General features: G+C 41.0%; 1 protein-coding gene across 1 annotated transcript; it reads right to left on the bottom strand.

Moving 5' to 3' along the window:
* Nucleotides 1–9,973: 9,973 nt before the first annotated feature.
* Nucleotides 9,974–22,179, bottom strand: DLK1 (delta-like 1 homolog (Drosophila)). Its single transcript, XM_014957587.1, has 5 exons — nt 21,908–22,179; nt 20,959–21,022; nt 20,394–20,524; nt 16,560–16,701; nt 9,974–11,108 (listed from the first exon to the last, which is right to left on the bottom strand). The coding sequence occupies exons 1-5, from the start codon at nt 21,975–21,977 to the stop codon at nt 10,370–10,372; spliced, it is 1,146 nt and encodes a 381-aa protein (XP_014813073.1). The 5' UTR covers nt 21,978–22,179; the 3' UTR covers nt 9,974–10,369.
* Nucleotides 22,180–22,875: the final 696 nt, after the last annotated feature.

The raw sequence follows: 22,875 nt of genomic DNA, 5'->3' as shown, positions 1-22,875 counted from the left end.
ACGCCATTTCGTTTGGTTTAGTAAGTTTAAAGCGGGTTTTCTCAGCTGCAAGCAATACCGCAGGTTGTTGCGCAGTGTATTTTACCATCTGACCACAGACACAAAACTCGTACACAAAAGGGAAAAACAGGAATTACACTTCTGAAATTTTTTTTCCAAATCTTTGCTCTGGGACAAATGTCTTTCAACAGTTCAAAAAGCACTGAGTAGAGAAGCAACTTTAAGGTAGCAGACAGAGTGGGATCAAGACTGATTTTTTTCCACAGAGGACAGATAGTAGCTCCCTTAGAAATGATATCATTCGTGGAGCAAACGAAGCCTATGAAAAAGATGTGTCCCAAAGCTGAGCACCTACAAGTCTAGGAGCTCAATGGCAGAAATTAGAGCCAGTACTCAGGACCCTGGGAAGCCACCAGTTCTTTTTGAGGAAAATAAATACTTTTATCTGTCACAGGAGTGCCAAAAGAATGAGATGACATTTGTTAATCAAAGCACTTAAAGCACTTATTCTAAAAGTATTTCAGTGTTACTGATTAACAAGGAACTCAGCACAGAATTCAGGAAAAGAGTTAAAGAGTGCACACTAATACATGGTTTATATAAGTCAGTCTCATGCTTAGGCTGAACATGTTTCTGTTTGGCACAAATTAAAACAATATTTACATCGTGTTTTTCATAGGAAAAAGAGTTGAAAAACTAAATCTGTCCTACCATCTAGCCTTTGCAGTGATTTTGGTGATAAATCCTTCTAAAATACTTGCACCCAAAAAAACCCCTTCAGTCCTCCACCACTGTGAAATCTCAGTGACTTAGTTGTCCTATAGAGGACCTGAAATGATAAAATACAGCAAGGCTAACCTTTCAGTAATGCTGCTTTAAAGAAAAGTTGCTACTTCCTTTTTTAAAAATTTTTTTCTAAATCAGTTCAGTTATACTTTTCAGCATGAACAAGAGTGTAATTCACAGCTCTTGTTTTGTTCCCTCATGTCAAAATGCGGTCTTACAAGCAGAAACTGATTCTGCAGAGTGCACTTGCTGCAAAAACCTGGCCATTCAGACAGAATGAAGGAATTGCTGGAGCTTTGCTCCAGCTGAACCTTTCGAGCCGCACCGCCAGCTCCGTGCCAAGGGAAAACAAGTCTGCCATATGTGTGATGCACGCCGCTTTGCTGAAGTACTAAACTTACATATCCCAGCAATCATATGATATTCTCACTGAACTTTGAGAAGAATGCAGTCATGTCAAATGAGAATGCAACCCTAAGGCCCTCTGTGGCTCCAGTTTCAGTTCTAATTTCAGACTAGGAGCTTTATCCTGAAATCTTTGTTCAAACACACATACACACACGCAAATTCAATCAAACTGCACGTGTATTTTCTTCCCATTTGCCCATTTCATTACCAAGGATTTCATACAGACTTTGAATAAATGTTATGAAGCCTTTCAACCTAACAGTCTTAAAATGTCCATCTCTGCCACTGGAAGGAATTCAGAGTAAGGATCCCAGACCCACCATACTCAATGCATAGAGACCTACTTGCTCCTGCAGGATAACAGATCATCGTGGCCAGCTGCATCTCGTAGTCATGCACAACCGTCAGCTCATGGCAAATGCAAGGCATCAGGAGTTGACTGAAACTGAAAGACAAAACAACTCAAATTAGTTTTTTTGTTTGCTCCAGGATGGGCAGCTTCATGCAGCCTGTAACCAGGGTCAGTTAAGGCACAATAACTTGTTATTTGGGAGAGAATATATTTCAGCCAGAAGCTCTGAGACTTTGGGAGGGTTGATCTCTGACCTGCAGGAGGTGTACTTCTACTTTTAAAAGGCTTGACATTTATCTGGATCGGTTGTTTCCAATAAACCTGGCATTTGTCCTCCTCACACTTATTGTTTTAACTATTGCATTAATAACTATAAATTCACGGCACCCCAATAAAACTGATGTTAAAAGGATATGAAGTTTGTATGAGCAGCCCTCAGAATAGTACTGCTATGCTTCAAGACAACTGTCAGATTATTATTTTTAAATAACAAGCAAAAGAGACAATCTCTTCTCATCCTTGGAAACCAAGCTGTTTTGTTGCTGAGACTTAAAACAACATTAGCCTGAGCCAGACACTGAGCTTGGGAAACCTGAATGCGGGTGATTTGCATCAGGCTTTGCTGTTGCAGCCCCAGCACAGGCTCCTGGAAAGAGGATTGTCAGACAAGTTTCAGAACAGGCAGACTCACTTACAGTATAATTGCAACCCAGGCAAGACAAATAATAGTGAATAAGGCTTGCTGGATGTTTGGACAGAAATACTGTAATGGTTGTGGGTGAGATTTTAATTTTTTTTTTCTGGTGTGGGGTGCTGCACTTATACTGAATATACGTTCTTAATGGTTTCAGAGCTCAAACCCCAGAGTTCTCACTTATCCCACCTATTATGGCTGAAATTATCCTTCCCCAAAGATGAAGAAAGATATGCATACAGTAATCACTACCAGAGCTTTCACAAATACCTGTGTGAGGAGTAGCTGTCACCACTCTATTTGCAGTTTCTGTATACCACATGGCAAGTGCACCATCTAGTCACAGCACTGCTCACTGCCACAGCCGTGGCCTGCTAAAGCAGCTTGCAAACATTCAAGCACACGCTGTCCATGTTTCAAGCTGCTCCTTTATATCTAGACGAAATCTGGATATTTGGAGGCAGCAAGAGACAGGTATTATACACAATCACTTGGATTCACTGGACCTTTATGGCCAACGTGGTTCTGCAGGAGAAACATGAATACTGGTTGGGCAGAGCTTTGCAGGCAGCCTTAACTGGAACTTTTTCAATGGAAACTCAGTTGCAAACTCAGCACTGCCCACAAGAGACAGAACATATGTAAGTGTTTATTACGTGAATCCATCTGAAGACCTATTTAGGCTGATAGTTTAATGCTCCAACATTTGTACCACAGGCTTTAATAACATTTTGTCTCTTCTACATGAAGTTCTTCCAAAGGCTGGAGGGAAAAATGAACAGCAAGGAATCTTCTTAACCTACAGTTGCTTTTCTGAGAGAATTACATCATGGTCCTACCCAATGGAGCAACGCTATTTTTGCCTAGTTATAGACATCAGGCTACAGAAAGCCCACCAACACCCCTAGCATATAGGTTTATCTTTGCCCAATAAACACAAGTTACCATCTATCCATTTCAGCCTCCTCACTTCCTACCTCTCTTTAAATTGTGAGATGAGCTGTAGACACTCTTGCATAACAGGATGGCCATTTGCCCCATCATCTTGTAGTGGTCAAACATACCCTGCTGCCTGTAAGCAATTGGGTAGAGTATCACATATTTAACCAGCACATCTCAGGAGGAGCAGAAGAAAAGAAAAAAAGCTCAAATTCCTTGCTTCTTCTAGCTATGCCACCTACTTAGATTTCCTCCCCTGCTTCAAGTGAGTTGCGCCTGCTAGGCTGACAGGGCCTTTGAGGTTCATTGTTTTCAGGTTAACTGGGTGGCCTTCATTCCTCTTCTGTCTTGGGGCTCTACAGAGACCATCCCACCACACTGTTTTACTTCACATCCTCAAAGCAAATGCTTGGACTTACCCTTCCATTGTCTCTTTAAAATAGGCTATTTCTCCTTTCTCTTTTTTTTTTTTGATGTGCCTCCACAAGAACACATGAAGCCCTTTGCTAAAGTTGTTACTGGACTATGGCTGTATTGACTTGGGCATGATCTTTCATTCCAAAGTGCTCTACCACCACTCTATTTGTTTGCTTTTATTTATGCTTAATATAAATCGGCATGCAGTTAGTTTCAAAGATAGATGGATTTGAGACCCTAATAGGTATAGCGTAAAACAAGCCCCTTTTCTCCCCATGTAGTGCTTCTGCAAATGATATCAGTGGACATGATGACCATGTATCTGCCTTCAGAGAAACTGGAGGGAACCACTGGAAAGCCCTTTGCGTTTCACAATTTTGTAACTTGGCCAACAGTACTAACCATCTCTAACACTTCTTGTTGGATTCTCTGGAGAAGAAAGTCTTGAGTCCAGGGGACACCCTGAATTTTTCACACCCTTTTTCACTCATAAGTGCTTTTTTTGGGTGAAGACAAAAAAATGAAGATCTACAGACAAGATCAATGCAGAAACTGGAAATTAATGAGCAAAATATCAAAAGGACAGACATTCAAAATGAAGATGACACCCCTGGCTAACAGCAGCAGTCTCATTGAAAGTATTGGACAAATCCAGCTTTCTGGAGGGGAGAATAGAACTTGGCCTGTTGGCAGCTGTGGAGAGCAAACCTGGTAAAGCTGCAGCCACTCCCTCTTTGCTCTCTCTACCTCACCCGTGCTCTATAAAGCACAAACTAAGATCTTCCCTGATGAGCTCATCTGTGAGCAGTATAACAACCCTGCAGTTGTCTAAAGAAAAACTCCCTCAGACAGGGCTCCACATCAGACTTGGTCCCTTTATGCCTCTCTCCCACCACTAAGCCCACACATGATTCCTTACGCTTTCATCTCTGGCTTCCAGGCAATCTTTGTTCTCCCTCAGCAAGAAGCCATCACTAACTCTTTCTTGTGCTCAAAACTACAAGGACTGCTCCAGCACCCCCTGAAAACAGGCTGCTTCTCACATCTTTCAGCAATCCAGGCTCCCAGCCATCAGATCAGTCAGATTTCCTTAGTCCTCCAAGTCTCATTATATAGGAAGAAAACCAGGCACAGGTGAGAGTTGAGGCTTAAATCCCTTAAAAGCTTACACTTGTCCCATGATAAGATGCAGGACTCTTGAAATGTTTCCAGTAAATTAAACACTGGAAGGTAGAATGGAGTAACTCCAATGAACTCCGCATTTACTTGGCCTGTTGATATATTAACCATTCCTTGCTGGAAATGTAGATGTAGAACTCCCAGCAAGTTGTGAGATGCCTGCTACTGCCCTGGAAAACTGAGTGAAGTTCTGGCCTTGAATTTGGTACAAAAAATTTTTTTTAAAAATTAAAACATGTTTTTTGCCCTCTTCCAATTTAAACACCTTTGAAAATCAGTAAGACAGTCAAGCAAATAAAAATTTTACCACATGGTGTGGGAAGCATGAGAATGAATGAGATTAATGAAAAAGTTGCTGAGTATGCCCTTTTGGGTTGAAAAAAAGACACAAGTAAAATGGGAGTGCCTAGGAGTGTGCTACAGTACCAAAGACTTTTTATTTACCCAAATTTGCATAAAGTATTTTCTTGGTTTTCCTTTCATTGTTCCTCTTTTCCTCTCAATGGCTGTTCATTTAAGCTATCTTCATTCATGTAGACTTGTTTATAAAGTACATACAGGTAGCACACCAAAATCTAGCACTATTTATGCATATGTAGACTTGCATATGTTCATTTCTGATGGCAGATGATCCAAAATGCAGTAATTCTTATTGCAGTAACCTTTCCAGAAGTACCGTTAACCCACGAGTCCATAAGGTGTCATGTCTTTACTCCCCAATTTAATTCCAAAGGAATTAAATTCCAAAGGACAGTAATTCTGTTGGGGTAACACTGATGACTTTCTCTGTTGACACAGATGTGGGTTTGGCTTTGCTGCAGCTCACCAGGTCATGAGCAGTAGTTACCTACGGGCGAAGAACCACAGGCATGTTCTTCTTCTCACTTTTTGCCCTTTTCCCATAACCAGTCACTGGGGATGGGTTACAAACTTCCCGCTGGAAAATGCAAAGGGGACGGTTTAAAGAGCTTCAAATGGTTCTGTGTTCAAATGCTGCCATCAAGTGGATATAGATAGTATAACGCTGCAATTAACAGCAAGGATATAATTTCAAAAGAGGAAAGTGGTTGCAGAGAAGAAGAATAAAACAGCATTTTTGTTCCAAGTTTCATGTGGCAAAACATTAAGAAAACATTTTTGGTCTAAGCAAAACTTCTGGTTAAGCCTGGCTTAGTCTGTCTTTGTATTATACCCCCTTCATATTTTAGCATCTTTAAAGTTGTTCAGACTTCCCTTTGAGAGACCATGAACATAAGGAAGTTGCTCTGTGCTTGCAAAATTTGTCTGGATTGCTAAGGATAAGGACCACATGCTGCACTGTGTTCCCATGAACTTGTCTCGAACATAAGGAAGTTGCTCTGTGCCTGTAAAATTTATCTGGATTGCTAAGGATAAGGACCACATGCTGCACTGTGTTCCCCGTGAACTTGTCTGAGACCCTAGTTCAGGTGTGAGCTTCAGGAAAGGTCCTTCAGCTTGACGACCTATAGAGGAGTGAGATGTAAGAAAAATTAGTTCAGGTGTGAGCTTCAGGAAAGGTCCTCCATCTTGACCACATATAGAGGAGTGAGATGTAAAAGTCTCTTTTTGAGCTTTAGAGCTAACGGCCAAAATTAATTAATTCAATGGTTTTCTTCAAATTCCAGAACACCACTTCAATTTGTATTTGAGACTGAAATACTTCCCTTTATATAAAGTCTTGTTCCCTCTTCTGCAAAGTTTTAAAAGAATCACATCTTAATTTCCTTCAAGAAATTTAGGAAAAAAAGTTCAAGATATTACTTGGTTTGTAAGAGCAAAATCTAACACAGTACATTTTCTGGGCTGATCTTATTTAATGGCCGCAGAGATGCAGCAAAGCCATCCCGTCTTTATGGGCCTCAAGTGCTGGCTCCAATATGGATTGAGCAACCACAAAAGTCTTCTCTCAAGACTCTTCTTTTACCTAAGCCAGGCAGAACTGGATATTTTCCTAGGCTGTGTGACATCCAGGAATGCAAGATTTGTCCATGGCTCATTCACAAGAAATGCATAGTAAATGAGATGTGTTTTGGAAAATCAACAGTGCATGCATAGTACGTGTGCAATAATTTAGTGTGCTCTGGATGCATATACATGTAGTTCTGCCAGGAAAGCCCTGGATTAAAAAAATTTAAAAAAGTCCTAGATCTGTAGCAAATTGTTTTGCCCTTAAGGCTGTGATGGTAAATACATTTTGCCAAGGCTCAGGCAAATTTGAGAACTTGGAGAGGGAAGGACATAGTTACGAAAAGGATTGTGCTCAGGCAGTGCAATCTGGACCGTTGTCTTTAGCGATGGTTTGTATATATTCCTGCAGCCAGAATGCATCCTGCATTCCTTAACACTGCTTCACCCTCAAAAGCTGAAGGTCTGTTTCAAGTAGGAATACCATAGTCCCTCTGGACCCAAATATTTATTTGAAAACAGAATTTGGGTTATCAACCCAGAAGAGTGGATCAGCTGAGCTGTTGTGGTTATATCATGAGCAGATGGTTGAACACTTGCAAATAGAATCCTTATTAATCAAAAGCAATGCATACATTATTGGTTTATGGACAGATATCAAGAATGGTAGTAAAAAGAGAAGCCATGCACGTATTCTATATTCAGACATCCTTGTCCAGAGTTTGATTACTACTTCATATGTTCTACTTCTGCAGCAGCCAGACCATGGCCATGAAAAAAATCCCGAACAAAAATACCCCAGAAAAACATCCACACCCTGTGTCTGAAAACCTGATCTTTGTGAAACATCTATGGGTCTGTTTTTGTTTTGTTTTGTTAATGTGGTGGGAACAAAGGCTAAGACAGCTCAAAGGGAGATGGTTAAAATCAACATAACTTTTAATTCTCATAATAAACGTAAGTTTTAATTTTTATTTTTTTTTTTTTTTTCTTACAGGCAGTAAGGCAGAAGTGGAGTTTGAGGCTCAGGGACATCATTGCTTGGAGAGTATAGCAGAACAATAATACTTCCTTCCTATACTTCTCCACTTAACGTGACCAGTCATAGGAAGGATGCTGGGAGCTGAAATCTGTGGTTTTTTTCGATGCTGAGCTAATAACCTTTCCTTGGAAGACGCTCTCCTGTCTAAGTACAAAGAAATACACTGTGATGGAGAAGTTGCCAATTGGGTCACCATGGCCAAAAATCATGTGAGAGTTTATAAATATGAATTATAATTACTTGCATTTTGTATTTTAAACACAAGCTTTGGTACCCAAAGCTTTGCTCTGGCCTGAGGTAGAGCAAGCTGTAAGGGCTGATGGGACCTCTGCTTAAAGGCGCAGGTGCACAGCTGAGTCTGGAATCTGAGCACTGATTCCTAGCAGATACCTACTGTTGCAAGTGGTTTTGAATCACAGCTGCAAGCTACCCAATGGAGTCATTCAATGTCTCCAATTATCTCCAAGTTGAGCCTAACATACTTCTAATCACAGAACAGATCACATATTAAGAAGTACGGTATCAAATAACATGTTTGAAATATATGGTTTTACAAGAAACGTGTAAACTCCCTTGGCTCATTTTTCATGGCCTCAAATTCAACACTGATTACCCGGTTTTACCTTCATCTGGATTTCTTAGTCATTTTTGTTAAGACTGGTTGAAAAGTTGCTGGTTTTGAGGAACTGGTTTTGTCTTCTCAATAAGGGTTTTGAGAGGGAACACCTGCTTGCTTTAAAATTTTCATCCTGTTAACTAGAAGTCAACACTTTCTACAGTAACATCTCAACACTATTTTTCCTGTTAGCTCTAATCTTTGCACTACATTGTAATGCTATCCTGTGTGCAAATATTATCAGCAATACAGCACCCCTGCTATATACTCATAGCAAATAAGAGACATGAATAGAAAAAATCCTAGAGTTAACGACCTGTATATACTCTAAGATTTGGGTTTTTTTCCTTATCCTTTTTATTTGAGCAGCTGTTAATGGATTTAGGACTAGCATAATTATCAGGCAACTTAGAAAAAGCTGTTAAATGTTCCTATCTGGGTGGCTGGGGAAATAGATCATTACTTAACAGCAGCTAAAGGCATCTTTAGGCACTGTATTTGGAAAGGGAGCAGCCAGGGTTAGGCCACCCAGTAAGGAAGTGAAGCCAGGAGACTCAGGATGATTGTCCCCCAAGTAGGACTTGCCCTCACCAACAGCACAGCCTCACAGAGGCTGAACACATCGCCAGAGTTGGTGCTGGTAATGGTGTCCATCAACAGTGCCAGACACAGCAAGTGATAAACCAGGTCCAAGGTCTATCCATGGGCTCTAAAAGGAGACAGAGCTGGAGCACAATCCAAAGGGCACATCCAAGAGATGGGCTACTTACAGTAACAGGTCTGAAGTCCATCCAGGAAGCAGAGGTGGAGATAGAGACCAGCACTCCTACAGCACATCTCAAATGAGGACCAATACCCCTGAGCTGGCCTGAAATGGGCCTGTGGGCGGGGCGTGGGTGAGGACCCCAGGTGAGGCTCTTCAGGGACATTAAAACCTATTAGTACTCTCAGACCCCTAACAATGTGGCTATCATGAGCTTTTGCCTGTTTTCCAGTGCTGCTTTTGATTCTTGAAGATTTGTCTTCTCCTTGAAACATGATAGAGAAAAAGTATTTCTACTTTAAAAGCCTGATTTCCAGTGCTGCTTTTGATTCTTGAAAATCTTGTCTTCTTGAAACATGACAGAGAAAAAGTAGACATGAAGAATTAAAAGCAGCTGACCTCCTTCAGGTGACACAAGTTATCTTTTTGTTTCTCCTCATGGCACAGGCATATAGGATACTTCTCTCAGCAGAGTTCTTTGAGGAATAGTTATAGAAAACTCAGAATCAGATCCTTTACATCTCTATCTAGTCTCTGTATAGAAAGTATGACCAAAGACATTGAATACCTTTTTAACATTTTGGCAGATAAATAGGACAATAGCAACAGACACCTTTAACCAGAAATTAATACCACAAAGACCTATTAGATTCTATAGAAAGAGTAATCTCTCTTATAAGCATGTAAAAAATAGCAAAATTGTCTGGGTATGTGAGACATCAGTGTGTATTCGCTCATGCTGATCATAATCTCTACAGTCTTTATCACAGACAGCAGAAGAATTAGGATGGGACACTTGTTCTGGACTTCGCTGTAGCATAACAATTTAGAAATGACTAAACAAACCAGTATAGCCCTTAACTGCTGTTTATTTAAAAAAAAAAAAGACAAAAACCCCATTACTGTATAATTTACAGGTACCACATTTGCCAAATAAACTATACACAAGACAAAGCTGCCATACAGTTCCAGTGGTAAACTAACTTTTATTTTACAGAAAAATAGCTGCCTTGAAAAGAAATCAAATTAGCATTCCCTGTTCTTTAATCCTTTTTTTTTAATTTATTTTTATTTTGGGGAATGAAACAATCCTTAGCAATACAGATACATTGTACTTCTTCATTATCACTTAGCACAAGCTACAGCAAATGTACCCACAAATATTGAGGCCAATCACAGGCAATAAATCCCATCTATTTTACATATTGCTATGAAAAGTTGCAAGTTGCTGCTCGGCTTTCAAGGGCCTAGATGGCAGTGTAGTTCTTAGTGTAATTAGTCAATTTGATCTTCTCTGGGAAGATAATATTAACTGAGAGGTTTTCCCCATTGTTAGATTTCAGAAAAAAGTTCTTTTTCTTGCGTAGGAGATGACTATATTTGGCGTTAGCAAGCCACATTTCACATTTTGAAAAAAATACAATCCCAGTTGTACCCAAGACAACAAGACACGTAAGCAAGCCCAGTACTACAAAACATATCATCTGGCTTCTACTGAGCAAGGGATCTGCATTTTGAATTGTTTCTTTCATTGTTATTTTCAGGATTTCTTGATGATGTACTGATCTGTGATGAGCTTTTGGGGGTGACTTGTAATTCTGCATGTGCTTTGTCTCCATATTCACTCCAGAGAGGCTTGTGTTTTTGCTGGGATGTTTGCAGGTTGCACCAACAAATTCTGGTTTACAGATGCATTCGAATCCTCCTTGGGGTTGTTCACTGCATGTCCCTCCATTCTCACATGGGCCACTTGCACAGAATACGACACGGCTGCTGCAGACCTTTCCTGTATAGCCATGGGGACAAAAACAGCTGAAATCCGCACCAATATCTGTACATGTTCCTCCGTTTTCACAGGGGTTGGATTCACAGTCATCTCTATCTATTTCACAGAAGTTGCCAGTAAAACCAGAAGGGCACAGACAGGAAGCATGTGGTGCAAAACCGTTGTCATCGATGCATGTTCCTCCATTCTGGCAGGGAGAGCTAGGATAGGTAACAAACACATAGACAGAGATGAATTAAAGCCAAATGAAAGAAGCTATTAGGAAACACTTTATATAATAAAAGGAGCTGGTTTTCTTTATAAGAGCCAATTCCAAATGCAAATCCACTCAAGTCAATGAAGTTGAACGCCGAATGAGTTTGTGCAAGAGCTTTGTCAATACAGATTATAAAATCTTCTGCTGACCCTTTGGGCAGGATTAGTACACCAGCATATAAATTCAACTTGAAGAGCTGTGAAGGGATTTAAATTATTTCAAACATTTATTAAAATTAAGCTTCCAAGTGTTTTCATATGCTTAGAGCTATTCAGCTGAGCAACTATTCAGACAAGACTGAACAAAGACACTCGAGGCATAGCTTTCTTTTCCACCTGATTATACATAAGATAATCTATGTATTGTATTGGCAAAGTAAAACACTCTGCCATAGCAGCTACATGTAAAGCTGATTGTTTTTATTCTGCCTCCCAGTGCAAACCCTTTATGAACTTAAAAATTAATAGCCTGGTACTATATTTTAAGTGGTGTAAATTCACTGGGACACCTTTCTTTACCTTTGCAATGTAACTGTGCCTTATCAAGTGTAAGGCCAAATGATAGGGCCACCCATTGACAGAAAGGCACAAATGTGACAATTTAGTGGAGCTATGCAATGTGGACTTGGTCCTTCAATTGTCCGTGTTGGTAGAAAAAGGGCCCTGGGTTATAGGTTTAGAAATAAATCTCAAAACCCACTTCCATGGCAGTTCATAATATATGAGAAAAGTTTTTAAAATTTACCTTCTAAAAATGAATAACACTTGGGAAAGCTACCTGGACTTAAGTAAAGCATATGAAACTGTCCCACACGACATCTTTGTCTCTAAATTGGAGAGACATGGATTTGATGGATGGACCACACAATGGATAAGAAATTGAATGGATGGTCACACTTAAAGATTTGTGGTCAATGGTTCAATGTCCAAGTGGAGAACAGTGATGAATGGCATTCCTCAGGGGTCAGTACTGGGACCAGTGCTGTTCAACATCTTTGTTGGTGACATGGACAGTGGGACTGAGTGAGCCCTCGGGAATTTTGCCAATGACACCAAGCTGTGTGCTGTGGTTGACACACTGGAGGGAAGGGGTACTGTCCAGAGGGACCTGGAAGGGCTTGAGAAGTGGGCCTGGGTGCACCTCGTGAAGTGCAACCAAGCCAAGTGCAAGGTCCTACAGTTGGGTTGCAATAATCCCAAGCACAAATACAGGCTGGGTGAAGAATGGATTGGGAACAGCCCTGAGGAGAAGGACTTGGGCATCTTGGCTGATGAGAAGCTCAACATGAGATGGCAATGTGCACTTGCACCCCAGAAAGCCAAACGTATCCTGGGCTGCACCAAAAGAAGCATAGCCAGCCAGGTTGCGGGAGGTGATTCTCCCCCTCTGTGCTGCTCTGGTGAGATCCCACCTAGAGTATTGTGTCCAGCTTTAGGGCCCCCAACATAAAAAGGACATGGACCTGTTGGACCGAGTCCAGAGAAGGGCCACAAAGGTGATCACAGAGCTGGAGCACCTGTCCTATGAGGACAGGCTGAGAGAGTTGGGGTTGTTCTGCCTGGAGAAGAGAACGCTCTGGGGAGACATTATAGCAGCCTTCTAGTACCTGAAGGAGGCCTACAGGAGAGATGGGGAGGGACTCTTTTGTCAGGGAATGGAGCGATACATACAGTGAACTGTTACGAAAGGCAACAGTTTTAAACTGAAAGAGGGTAGATTTAGATTAGATATTAGGAAGAAATTCTTTACTGTGAGAGTGGTGAGACACCAAACAGGTTGCCCAGAGAAGTTGCGGATGCCCCATCACTGGAAGTGTTTCAGGCCAGGTTGGATGGGGCTTTGAGTAACCTGATCTAGAGGAAGATGTCCCTGCCCATGGCACAGGTGTCAGAACTAGATAATCTTTAAGGTGCTTTTGAACCCAAACCATTCTATGATTAAATAAATAAGGTATTAATATTACTGTCCTTTAATAGAAGGACATTTACTTTGTATTTCAGCATTGAAAGCATGCTTAGCAAGGTGTGGAACATGGGGACTAGTTGTGGAAACAGGGACTTAACACTTCTTTGCTTTCCAAATACTGTATTTTCATTTTAGACTGTACCAGTCACAGCTCTGCTTCAATGCAAAACGTCAGAACTTCACACAGATGTCACTAATGCAAATACATCTGCCTGATTTTGTAAACAAACTAGAACAATCACTTTGATTTGTGAATTGTCTCTGTTCCATCTGTGAATATTAATTTAAGGAGCTAGCAGCAATGCTTTGTAATATCAACATGGTTAACATTACCACCAGCAAGGTCCTACAGTTGGGTTGCAATAATCCCAAGCACAAATACAGGCTGGGTGAAGAATGGATTGGGAACAGCCCTGAGGAGAAGGACTTGGGCATCTTGGCTGATGAGAAGCTCAACATGAGATGGCAATGTGCACTTGCACCCCAGAAAGCCAAACGTATCCAACTAAAAGCAGTTTTGCAGAGCCTGGTACTCATTTTCCAGGTTGCGGGAGGTGATTCTCCCCCTCTGTGCTGCTCTGGTGAGATCCCACCTAGAGTATTGTGTCCAGCTTTAACACCAAGAGCTTATGCTGTGAACAGTCATCCTTTTGAACTAAAAGCAGTTTTGCAGAGCCTGGTACTCATTTTCCTGAAAGGAACCAGCTTCCTAGAGAAAAGTAACGGCTGTTTCAAGAATGTTGTTACATTATGAAAATTTTTCATGGTTTCCAGACAAGCTCACAAGCATTCAGTTCGAACACAGAGTACTATCACAAAAAGGAGAGATGGGGAGGGACTCTTTTGTCAGGGAATGGAGCGATACATACAGTGAACTGTTACGAAAGGCAACAGTTTTAAACTGAAAGAGGGTAGATTTAGATTAGATATTAGGAAGAAATTCTTTACTGTGAGAGTGGTGAGACACCAAACAGGTTGCCCAGAGAAGTTGCGGATGCCCCATCACTGGAAGTGTTTCAGGCCAGGTTGGATGGGGCTTTGAGTAACCTGATCTAGAGGAAGATGTCCCTGCCCATGGCACAGGTGTCAGAACTAGATAATCTTTAAGGTGCTTTTGAACCCAAACCATTCTATGATTAAATAAATAAGGTATTAATATTACTGTCCTTTAATAGAAGGACATTTACTTTGTATTTCAGCATTGAAAGCATGCTTAGCAAGGTGTGGAACATGGGGACTAGTTGTGGAAACAGGGACTTAACACTTCTTTGCTTTCCAAATACTGTATTTTCATTTTAGACTGTACCAGTCACAGCTCTGCTTCAATGCAAAACGTCAGAACTTCACACAGATGTCACTAATGCAAATACATCTGCCTGATTTTGTAAACAAACTAGAACAATCACTTTGATTTGTGAATTGTCTCGGTTCCATCTGTGAATATTAACTTAAGGAGCCAGCAGCAATGCTTTGTAATATCAACATGGCTAACATTACCACCGAGGCAGAGAGGAAGTGAGAGGTGAATGAGATGGCAGCATATGACAAGGTTTCTTTCCAGTATGTGAGGTGCACTCTCTGGTGGACTGTGAAGTATTAGCCAACACTGAGAGCTTATGCTGAGAACAGTCGTCCTTTTAAACTAAAAGCAGTTTTGCAGAGCCTGGTACTCATTTTCCTGAAAGGAACCAGCTTCCTAGAGAAAAATAACGGCTTTCTCAAGAATGTTGTTACATTATGAAAATTGTTCATGGTTTCCAGGCAAGCTCACAAGCATTCAGTTCGAACACATAGTACTATCACAAAAAATGTAGTTTCAGCAATTTAAACCATGAGGATTTTAATAAAGTATATGGAACTAACCTGTGTTTTTTCATTGATACTGTACCTCACCTGTTCTTTGGGATAGTTAATATATGTCTACATTGAACTACTGAAATATTTTGGTCTACAGATGAAAAGTGGATAAAGCAAGCTATTCGCATTCCCTATGTTTGGCAAGTAGCTTGGATGTCATTCAAGACACTTGCAAGGAACTTAAATTTCCTCATTGTCAATGAAAAGAAACAGGCAAATCAGAGCCGTTATCCTAGACGCCGAAAGTGAACTCAGACAGAATTATGTGACTATACCCCAATTAAAAGCAATGGCAAAAAAATTCCATTGACATAGAATCATAGAATCATAGATTTTCTAGGTTGGAAGGTTTTAAGAATGGCAGTTCTTGCCAGAGACAGTGAGAGGTGTTAGTGTTCCTTAAGCAAGAGCGTACAAGTCTTCAGGAAGATTTTAGTCATAAGGTAGACCTGAATATTGACAATTATCAATTGCTGAGCAAAAAGAGAATCAGAGGGTACTAATATGGAGCTAGAGAGAAAGAAGGCAATGTCCAAAAATAATTTTAAGGTGATAGTTGTATCAAGCTTGCATCCACCAGAAAGGCATTCTGTATGCTTATGAGATCAAATCCTTAATGATCTAGAAGACAGCAGATACTTCTAGATTTCAACAAAAACACCAATCCACATTTTTTTTAACTTTGAAAGGTCATCCTTTTTTTTCAAGCAGTTCTACCAGTGATACTGCTGGAAGTTTTTCAGTCTGTGCCCACTGCCTCCTGGCCTTTCACTGGGCACCTGTAAAAAGAGTCTGGCTCCATCTTCTTTGCTTCATGTATTTATACACATAGACAATTTCCCCCAGAGCCTCCTCTCACGTAGGCTAAATAATCCAACTCTTTCAGCCTCTCCTTATAGGAAAGATCCTCCTTAATCATCTTCATAGTGCGTTGATGGACTCACTCCAGTGTGTTCACGTCCTTCTATACTAAGGAGCCCAGATCTGGGCCCAGTACTCCACATGTGTCTCACCAGGACTGAGCGGAGAGGAAGGATCACCTCTTTCAACCTGCTGGCAATGTTGTTCCTAATGTCCCACTTCGAGAATGGAGAGCAATGGCCACCCACATCCTACTCTGGTGGAAGTGAGATTATCTCCTTCAGTAAACTATGGACATACCATTATGTGTCAGTTAAGAAAAATGACAGGCTGGTGGACTAAATGTTTTTGTGCATACAGCTTGTGCTGTATATGGTTTGTGTATACAATTATGTCTTACTACAGTTGAGAACACAGGATGGGAGGTTACTTCAAGTTTTGTTTACTAAAATCACGGGAAAGCATAAATTCATCACACTGAAATGTGCAAATTATCACTCTTCGTACTCAACTTATGCACACAAACTCATGCTGATAATGTGTAAGTCTTTGCAACATGAACCGATCAGATTTGTAAAGTTTGATAAAAATATTAGCAACTAGCAGAAGCATTATATGTTTCAGCACAGAGACACTTCCATTTAGGAAAGAATTCTCAATAATAGTCAGTAGGAGTGTGGAATTCAAATTCATGTCAGAAATCAATATTTACCCATTAATAATGCAGGGTCCTTTCTTGAGATGGCAGTTTTTTCCTGTAAATCCCTGGGCACACAGACAAATATATCCTCCATCACCAGTCTCTATGCATGTTGAGTTATTGGTGCAGGGCTTTGCAGAACATGGGTGAATATCTGTTTAAAAAAAAAGCCCAGGGCTCAATTAATCAAACAATGTACTTAATACTTCAAATAAAATACAGCTTTAGTGGAACTTCATCCTGCATTTTATAAATTCTGGTTTATTCCCCTCTCTATTAAAATAGAGTTCAGATTGTTCAACTATTGCAAGCACTTTCAGCTTGTTTCTCTCTTCCTAGCTCCCACTTGTAAAATACGTTTGAATTGTTCTAGTCTATTTATAAATAAGTAAAATTATCAATAAAATAGTAGCAGGGGAGAAAGAACTATGTAGTCTAGTCATCCTTTCACAACCTTGGCTTCTCCATGAGCAGAATTCTGATGCAGCAATAGAGAACTGGAAATTCTCCCTGCTCCCTGCCCAAGAGCCTATCATTATGTGCTTATGAACAAACACTTCATAATAACAGAGATCAGCAAGTTAAAAAAATCCCTTAAAATTTCGTCTTTTGGCTGGGCTGCATCCAACCCTTACATTACTGTACCAGAAGAGAAAGCTGTATGACGTCTGGACCCAAAGTCACACATCTCATTTTCTTTACAATTTCCCTGCTGAGGCACTCCCCACTCAAATGATTACTGAATTTTTAAAATAATTAAAATAAATAAACAAACAAGTGCATATTTTAGCTAACTAATGGAGCAGCTGCAGAGAAGTGCTGACTGCAAGTTATCTGATGCCTCGCACACTCATGTGCACACAGACACTTTCTAAGAAGATTAAAAGGGATTTAAGGGCATTTATATTTTACTTCCCACAACATAACATGAAAGTTAGATGATATCCTGAGGTACTGCAAAATTTTAACCATAGCAAAACATTTTAACAGCTTTAGCTTTCAAATACCATCTTTCCTGGATAAGAGGCTCTGTTTTCTAATGTATTTTCTAGCCTATTCTCACTGCAAGACAACCGCTTTGCATGCACTTTGACTGTAAGTTCCAGTTTTCACAAGGACCAAAATAACCTTGAATGCTTTTTGGAGCAGTCTTGTTCTCACCTATTTTCACAGGCTTTAGAGGCAGCTAATAAAGCATGAACTCTAAATTAATATTTGTATAAAACTAAGTTGTCATGCTGCAGTACATGAAGCAGTCCCTGAGAGTTTTTATGGGGAAGGCACAATCAGTAGTAGTCTATGTTCCAGCAGAATTTCTAGACCCTGTCTCATGCAGGCCTAGCATGGGCATTAGAGGCTCCACCTGTACTCTCTTTGGTGACAGCTTACCAACACATGCCCTTGGCAAAGCATTCAAGTGACATGTAGGACAGTGTACTCCAAGCTCACACCACATGTTGGCTTTTGAGCCAACAAATTGAGGCTAAGATTCAAGTGGGAAGTCAGGGACACACTAACGTGTGACAAATTCAAGAGATTGCCAAAACTGCAGTACTCACAGCCCTTCATCAATTTCCACAGAAACATCCGAAATGTAGCTTTCTAACATACCCTATCTCAGTACACACCTGAAGTTAAAATTTTTCTCCAGTAGCTAAAAAATTGCACTTAATGTCATATGCATGTGAAAAACATAACAACCACAAACATTTTGCATCAGAAGAGAGAGGGGGGGAATCTGATACTTTTTGGTAAGAAATTGATGAGTTTGCATTCCCATATTTAAAAAACAGTAAGAGCAGAAGCCTTCAAAAGCCTTTCTTTTTCCTAATCTAATCAAGTTTCATTTAGTGCACCTGTTAAGGAGTTACAGCAGTCTGTAGTGTCTTTACACAGCCAGGAAACTGACACCAACTTTTTGGGCAGAGGATGAGACCAGTCACTGTAGATTTAACCCATTTGAAGTTTTAGTGCTTTATTGGGTCAGGATAACAATTTGTAGCAACCTTCCAGTAGCAAGAAAAGGAGGATCCCTCTCTTGATCCCTTGTGGCAAAACAATGCATTTAGAGTAGGTAAATCCTCTGAGATTAAAGACTTTCAACATAACATGTCCCTGCAGATGAAAAGATGGCTATTTCTTTTTGGCTGAATATTCTTGGCAGCTCTTAATGGGGATTTAGATTCAAATTGGCAAAGAAGACTCTGAGTATTAAGAGAAATAATAGTTTCTGAAGCAAGGAATACCTTCTTTTTTTTTTTTTTTCTTTTTTTTTTTTTTGTAGTATAGAACTATCTTAATTAATATGTATTAAAATAATGTTTTTCCATAAAGATATGGGTACAGTTTCCAAAGCATTGTTTTGCATCCTAAATACCGGTTGCAAGAGGGAAAGGTTGCAAGGCTGAGAATTGCAAAGATATTTAAGTGCCTAGAAATTCAGCTGGGCGCTCCATGCTTTTAAAAGTATGGTCAGCTTGAAAAAATTAATATTATCTTAAAGGAATCTTCAGGTGTGAGGATGTTACCTTTAAAATTCTGGTCCTCTGGAGTCACTGGCAAGCAATAGAATTGAGTCTCCTAAGGTGGCAGTGGGAGGTCATTCTAGTTTTAGAAATCTATGATTGTAGACCACCACCAACAGGAGGACCCATTCCTCCTCACTAACTGTAATGAGAATCTAGGTGGCTGTCTCAGGTACAAACACATCTGTGAGAGGTGTCAGAACAACATCGCTGAGAGCCTACAGTCACATCTGCACCACTGCTACCGCAGCTCCTGCAAACATACCAGGACTAGCTTTAAATTAAGAAGTTCATCTATGCTTATGTGTCCAGCCAGTGAGTTTGGGCTGTAAAACCTGTTGAGAAGCTAAATGAGAACTTGAGTACCTTGCATCAAGCTCAATGCCACTGCAAAGATGTAGACTACCTGAAATCTTCTGAGTTTTTTAGTCATCTTGAAAATGTTATCCGGTTCAAACTGTGTCATCATTATATTGTTTTTGGGTATGCATGGGCAGAACACAGGCATGCTCTATAAATTATAAACTGTCTAACTACAGAAGCCTGAAAGATTTGAAAAGAGAATGAAGCCCTGGACACCTGTCCTCTTCCAGCTACAGCTACATGGGCTGAACAGGCGCGTCCTCCTGGATGCTCGTGTGGTTTTTGGCCCCCCAGGTCTATTTGGCTGAACGTTTGCCTGTGTCAGCCAAAATAAACCAACTCAGCAAAGGCCAATTCTTGAGCTTGCTTAGTCTAAGCTGGCTCATTCTGACTGGCAAAGGGTGGGAGACCGCACACAAGAGCTGTGCTTATCCCTCAGATCTGAGAGAGAAGTGGCAGCCTGTTCAGACAGTCCTTTTTCTGTTTTACTAATGCTACTCCACTGAATCATCACTGGGTTAAGTAAAGGAAGAAAATAAGCACGATGTTTTCCTTTTAAAGAATTATTAAGTATTATGCTCACATCTTTCTGAAAATAAAGTAGCATATATGTAATGTGTCAGGCAATTATTTCAAATTATTCAATATATACAAGGCTTATATTACAACAAGGGAGCTGTTGTTTGTTGGCCTTGTCCACAATGATCAATATTTAAAATAGAATGATGAATTTACACTTTGCTTGCACGAACACCCAGCTACAAAGGACATTGCATGCTTCTGCCAAAATTATTATGGAAGTTCCAGGTTTATGTGCCGCTGCCCAGAATCCCCTTATTATCCAGCACTAACATTCAATCTTTTAAAATTAGCTATCCAGAAGGACTTTTGCATGCCTCCAGCACCAGATGGGGCTGTTCCACCTCACTTGCTCACGGATAGGAAAGGATGTGCAAACCTATGTCACAGAGGCTGCCAACCCAGCCCTCCTCACAGATGCACTGCCAGGGCTTGGCACAGCTGCCGTGCAAACACCCAGGGAAAGGAACACACTGATTACAAAGAGCACCCTGCCAACCAGGCTGACACCTGAAAGAGATAAAAGACAAGATAGAGGCATAGTTTATTTTTAATAAACATAATTACAAGGATGTTCTCCTTTTTGAGGCACAATAAATAAACTTTCGGATACAAAATTGGACTATGCAGCACATTTGAACAAAAAGATACCATCAATGCTTCTGTGATATTAGAAGCAGTTTATGTGAAGAAAACCGTTTCATGCGGTGAGAAAAAAAAATAATAAATGCTAATCAATGTAAAAACTTTTCTTACTGGAAAAAGCAGACAAAAAAGGCACCTAGACGTCTATGCTCTGTGATTCCAGTTACTGTATCCTGTTGTTTCATTACACTTCCACATTTTCAGAAGGCAAATAATTTCAAGTTCTATTTTACAAGGACTACGAATTATTGAAGCTGTCCATTCCGGCACTAACAGCCCTATCTGACAGATCTTTTTACCTGCATTCACTGGGAAATTCGCAAAATCCATTCTCTGGGTGGCAGCCAGTTTTACAGTTCACGCCTGGAAGAAGAGGTTTATAATATCAAACCAGAAAATTCAGCATCAGGAAAAAAATCGTATCATGTCCTATACACATTACCCATGTATTAATAGAACCCAGACTGCATAACGTTCTGATTTTTTCCTTCAAACACATGGTTTTGCAACATAAAATTTTAAATGAACTTAATCTGGAGCACGTCACAAAGTGTTCCTGTAGGATAAGTGAAATGACATAAAGAATGAACTGCAAAAGGAGACCAAGTCAGTTTAGCATATGAGAAGTGCAATATCACTATACACTACTTTAAAAGGGAAATTTCAGAACAGATCCACGTCTGTCATTTCACAACATGACAGCCCAAACGCATTGTTTCAGAACTACTTGCAACACAGAAGTACCTTTAGTCAGAAAAGAAATTCCATTTAAGACAACTTATAGTAAAAGTGTTGAATTCATTTCAACTCTACATCAAAAGGAGGAAACAAAATAAATCACCATTTTCATTAAATGATGCACGAATAACGTAAGTTAAGGTCTCAGTCACAATTTTTTGTTTGTTTCCAGTTTGGGACTCCATGATCTGAAAGGTCCCTTCCAATCTAAGTAATTCAGCGATTCTAAGTATTTGCACCAAGCAATGCGTCTCTGAAATACCAGCATTAGCCACCAACACCCTACGCAAGGGCAGGAGCGATGCCCTCGGAGGGATGCTAAGGAAAACCCTCCTGAAGACCACCAGGATCTGGGGAAGCCTCTGCCTTGACGGGGGGGTGCTCCCTCCTCCGCCGCTTTCCTCCCGGCCCCGGCAAACTCCCCCAAACTTTCCCAACTCGCCTCCCCCTCTCCCGCGCCGCTCTCCGCGGCACACCCGCTGCTCGCCACCCTCCCTCCGCCGGCCTTACCTGGGGTTGCGGGGAGGACGAGGGGTAGCAGGCAGCAGCATCCGATGAGCCCGGCGGCCACCAGCCCCATGGCCGGCACCGCTCCGCGCTTCTCCCGCACCGCCCCGCGGGGAGCTCGGCGGAGGGCGGCAGTAGCAAGGCGGGAAGGCGGCACCCCCCGCCCGCAGCGCCGGGGCGGGAGGAGGCAGGGAGAGAGGGATGGGAGGAGAGGGCTGCCCGCCTCCTCCCGGCCCCCCGTGTCCCCCCCAAGCCCCCACCTAACCCTGCCGCTCCAAACCCGCTCTCCTGCGCGGGGGCGGAGAGAGGAGCCGAGCGCCCTGCGCGCCCCGCGCACCCCGGCTTGTGCGGGCGCGGGCAAGGGGAGGGCGCGGGAGAAGGGAGGTCTGGTTGGGGGTGTGTTAAACACGCCTCTTATCTCCTTAAAACTCCTAAAAATCTGTAAGATTTCTCTCCTTAAGTCATTCACATCAGAGCTCCAACTTTTTTCAGGAAAAAAAACCCAACCAACAAAAGCAAGGAAGGTAAAACATGTTGGTTTTGAGGCTAAAGAGTTAAAAAGAAAAATAAAAAAAAAGCCCACCACCCCAAACTCTACCTTTAGTAGTCTTTTATACACTGAACACATCATGAAGAAACATTGCTTCCACCAAAAGGCAATTTAAATACTGTGTTTTATTCTGTGACTGTTCCTTCCTCTTTTCTATCTTTTTATTCTTCCTTTGAGCTGTCCCTTATGGAAATAGACTGGCTATTTCTTATTCTTTCTTGTTCTTTGTTTTCTTCTTTAAGGAAGTTATGTCTGAGTTTTAGGATTCCTGAGGGACCCGTTTTCTTCTGCTTGCTGATGTAGTGCTTTCTTCCACCAGACTTCGTTTACCAATTTGTCTGCATTTATGGGAAGCAACTAGAGATCCCTATAACATGGTAAGAAAACTATACAACCCTCTGCTTTTTTCTCTAGAATGACA

The sequence above is a fragment of the Calidris pugnax genome, unplaced genomic scaffold (genome assembly GCF_001431845.1).
Source record: "Calidris pugnax isolate Ruff unplaced genomic scaffold, ASM143184v1 scaffold211, whole genome shotgun sequence".
Lineage (NCBI taxonomy): Eukaryota > Metazoa > Chordata > Aves > Charadriiformes > Scolopacidae > Calidris > Calidris pugnax.
This window is presented reverse-complemented; position numbering and strand designations above follow the sequence as displayed.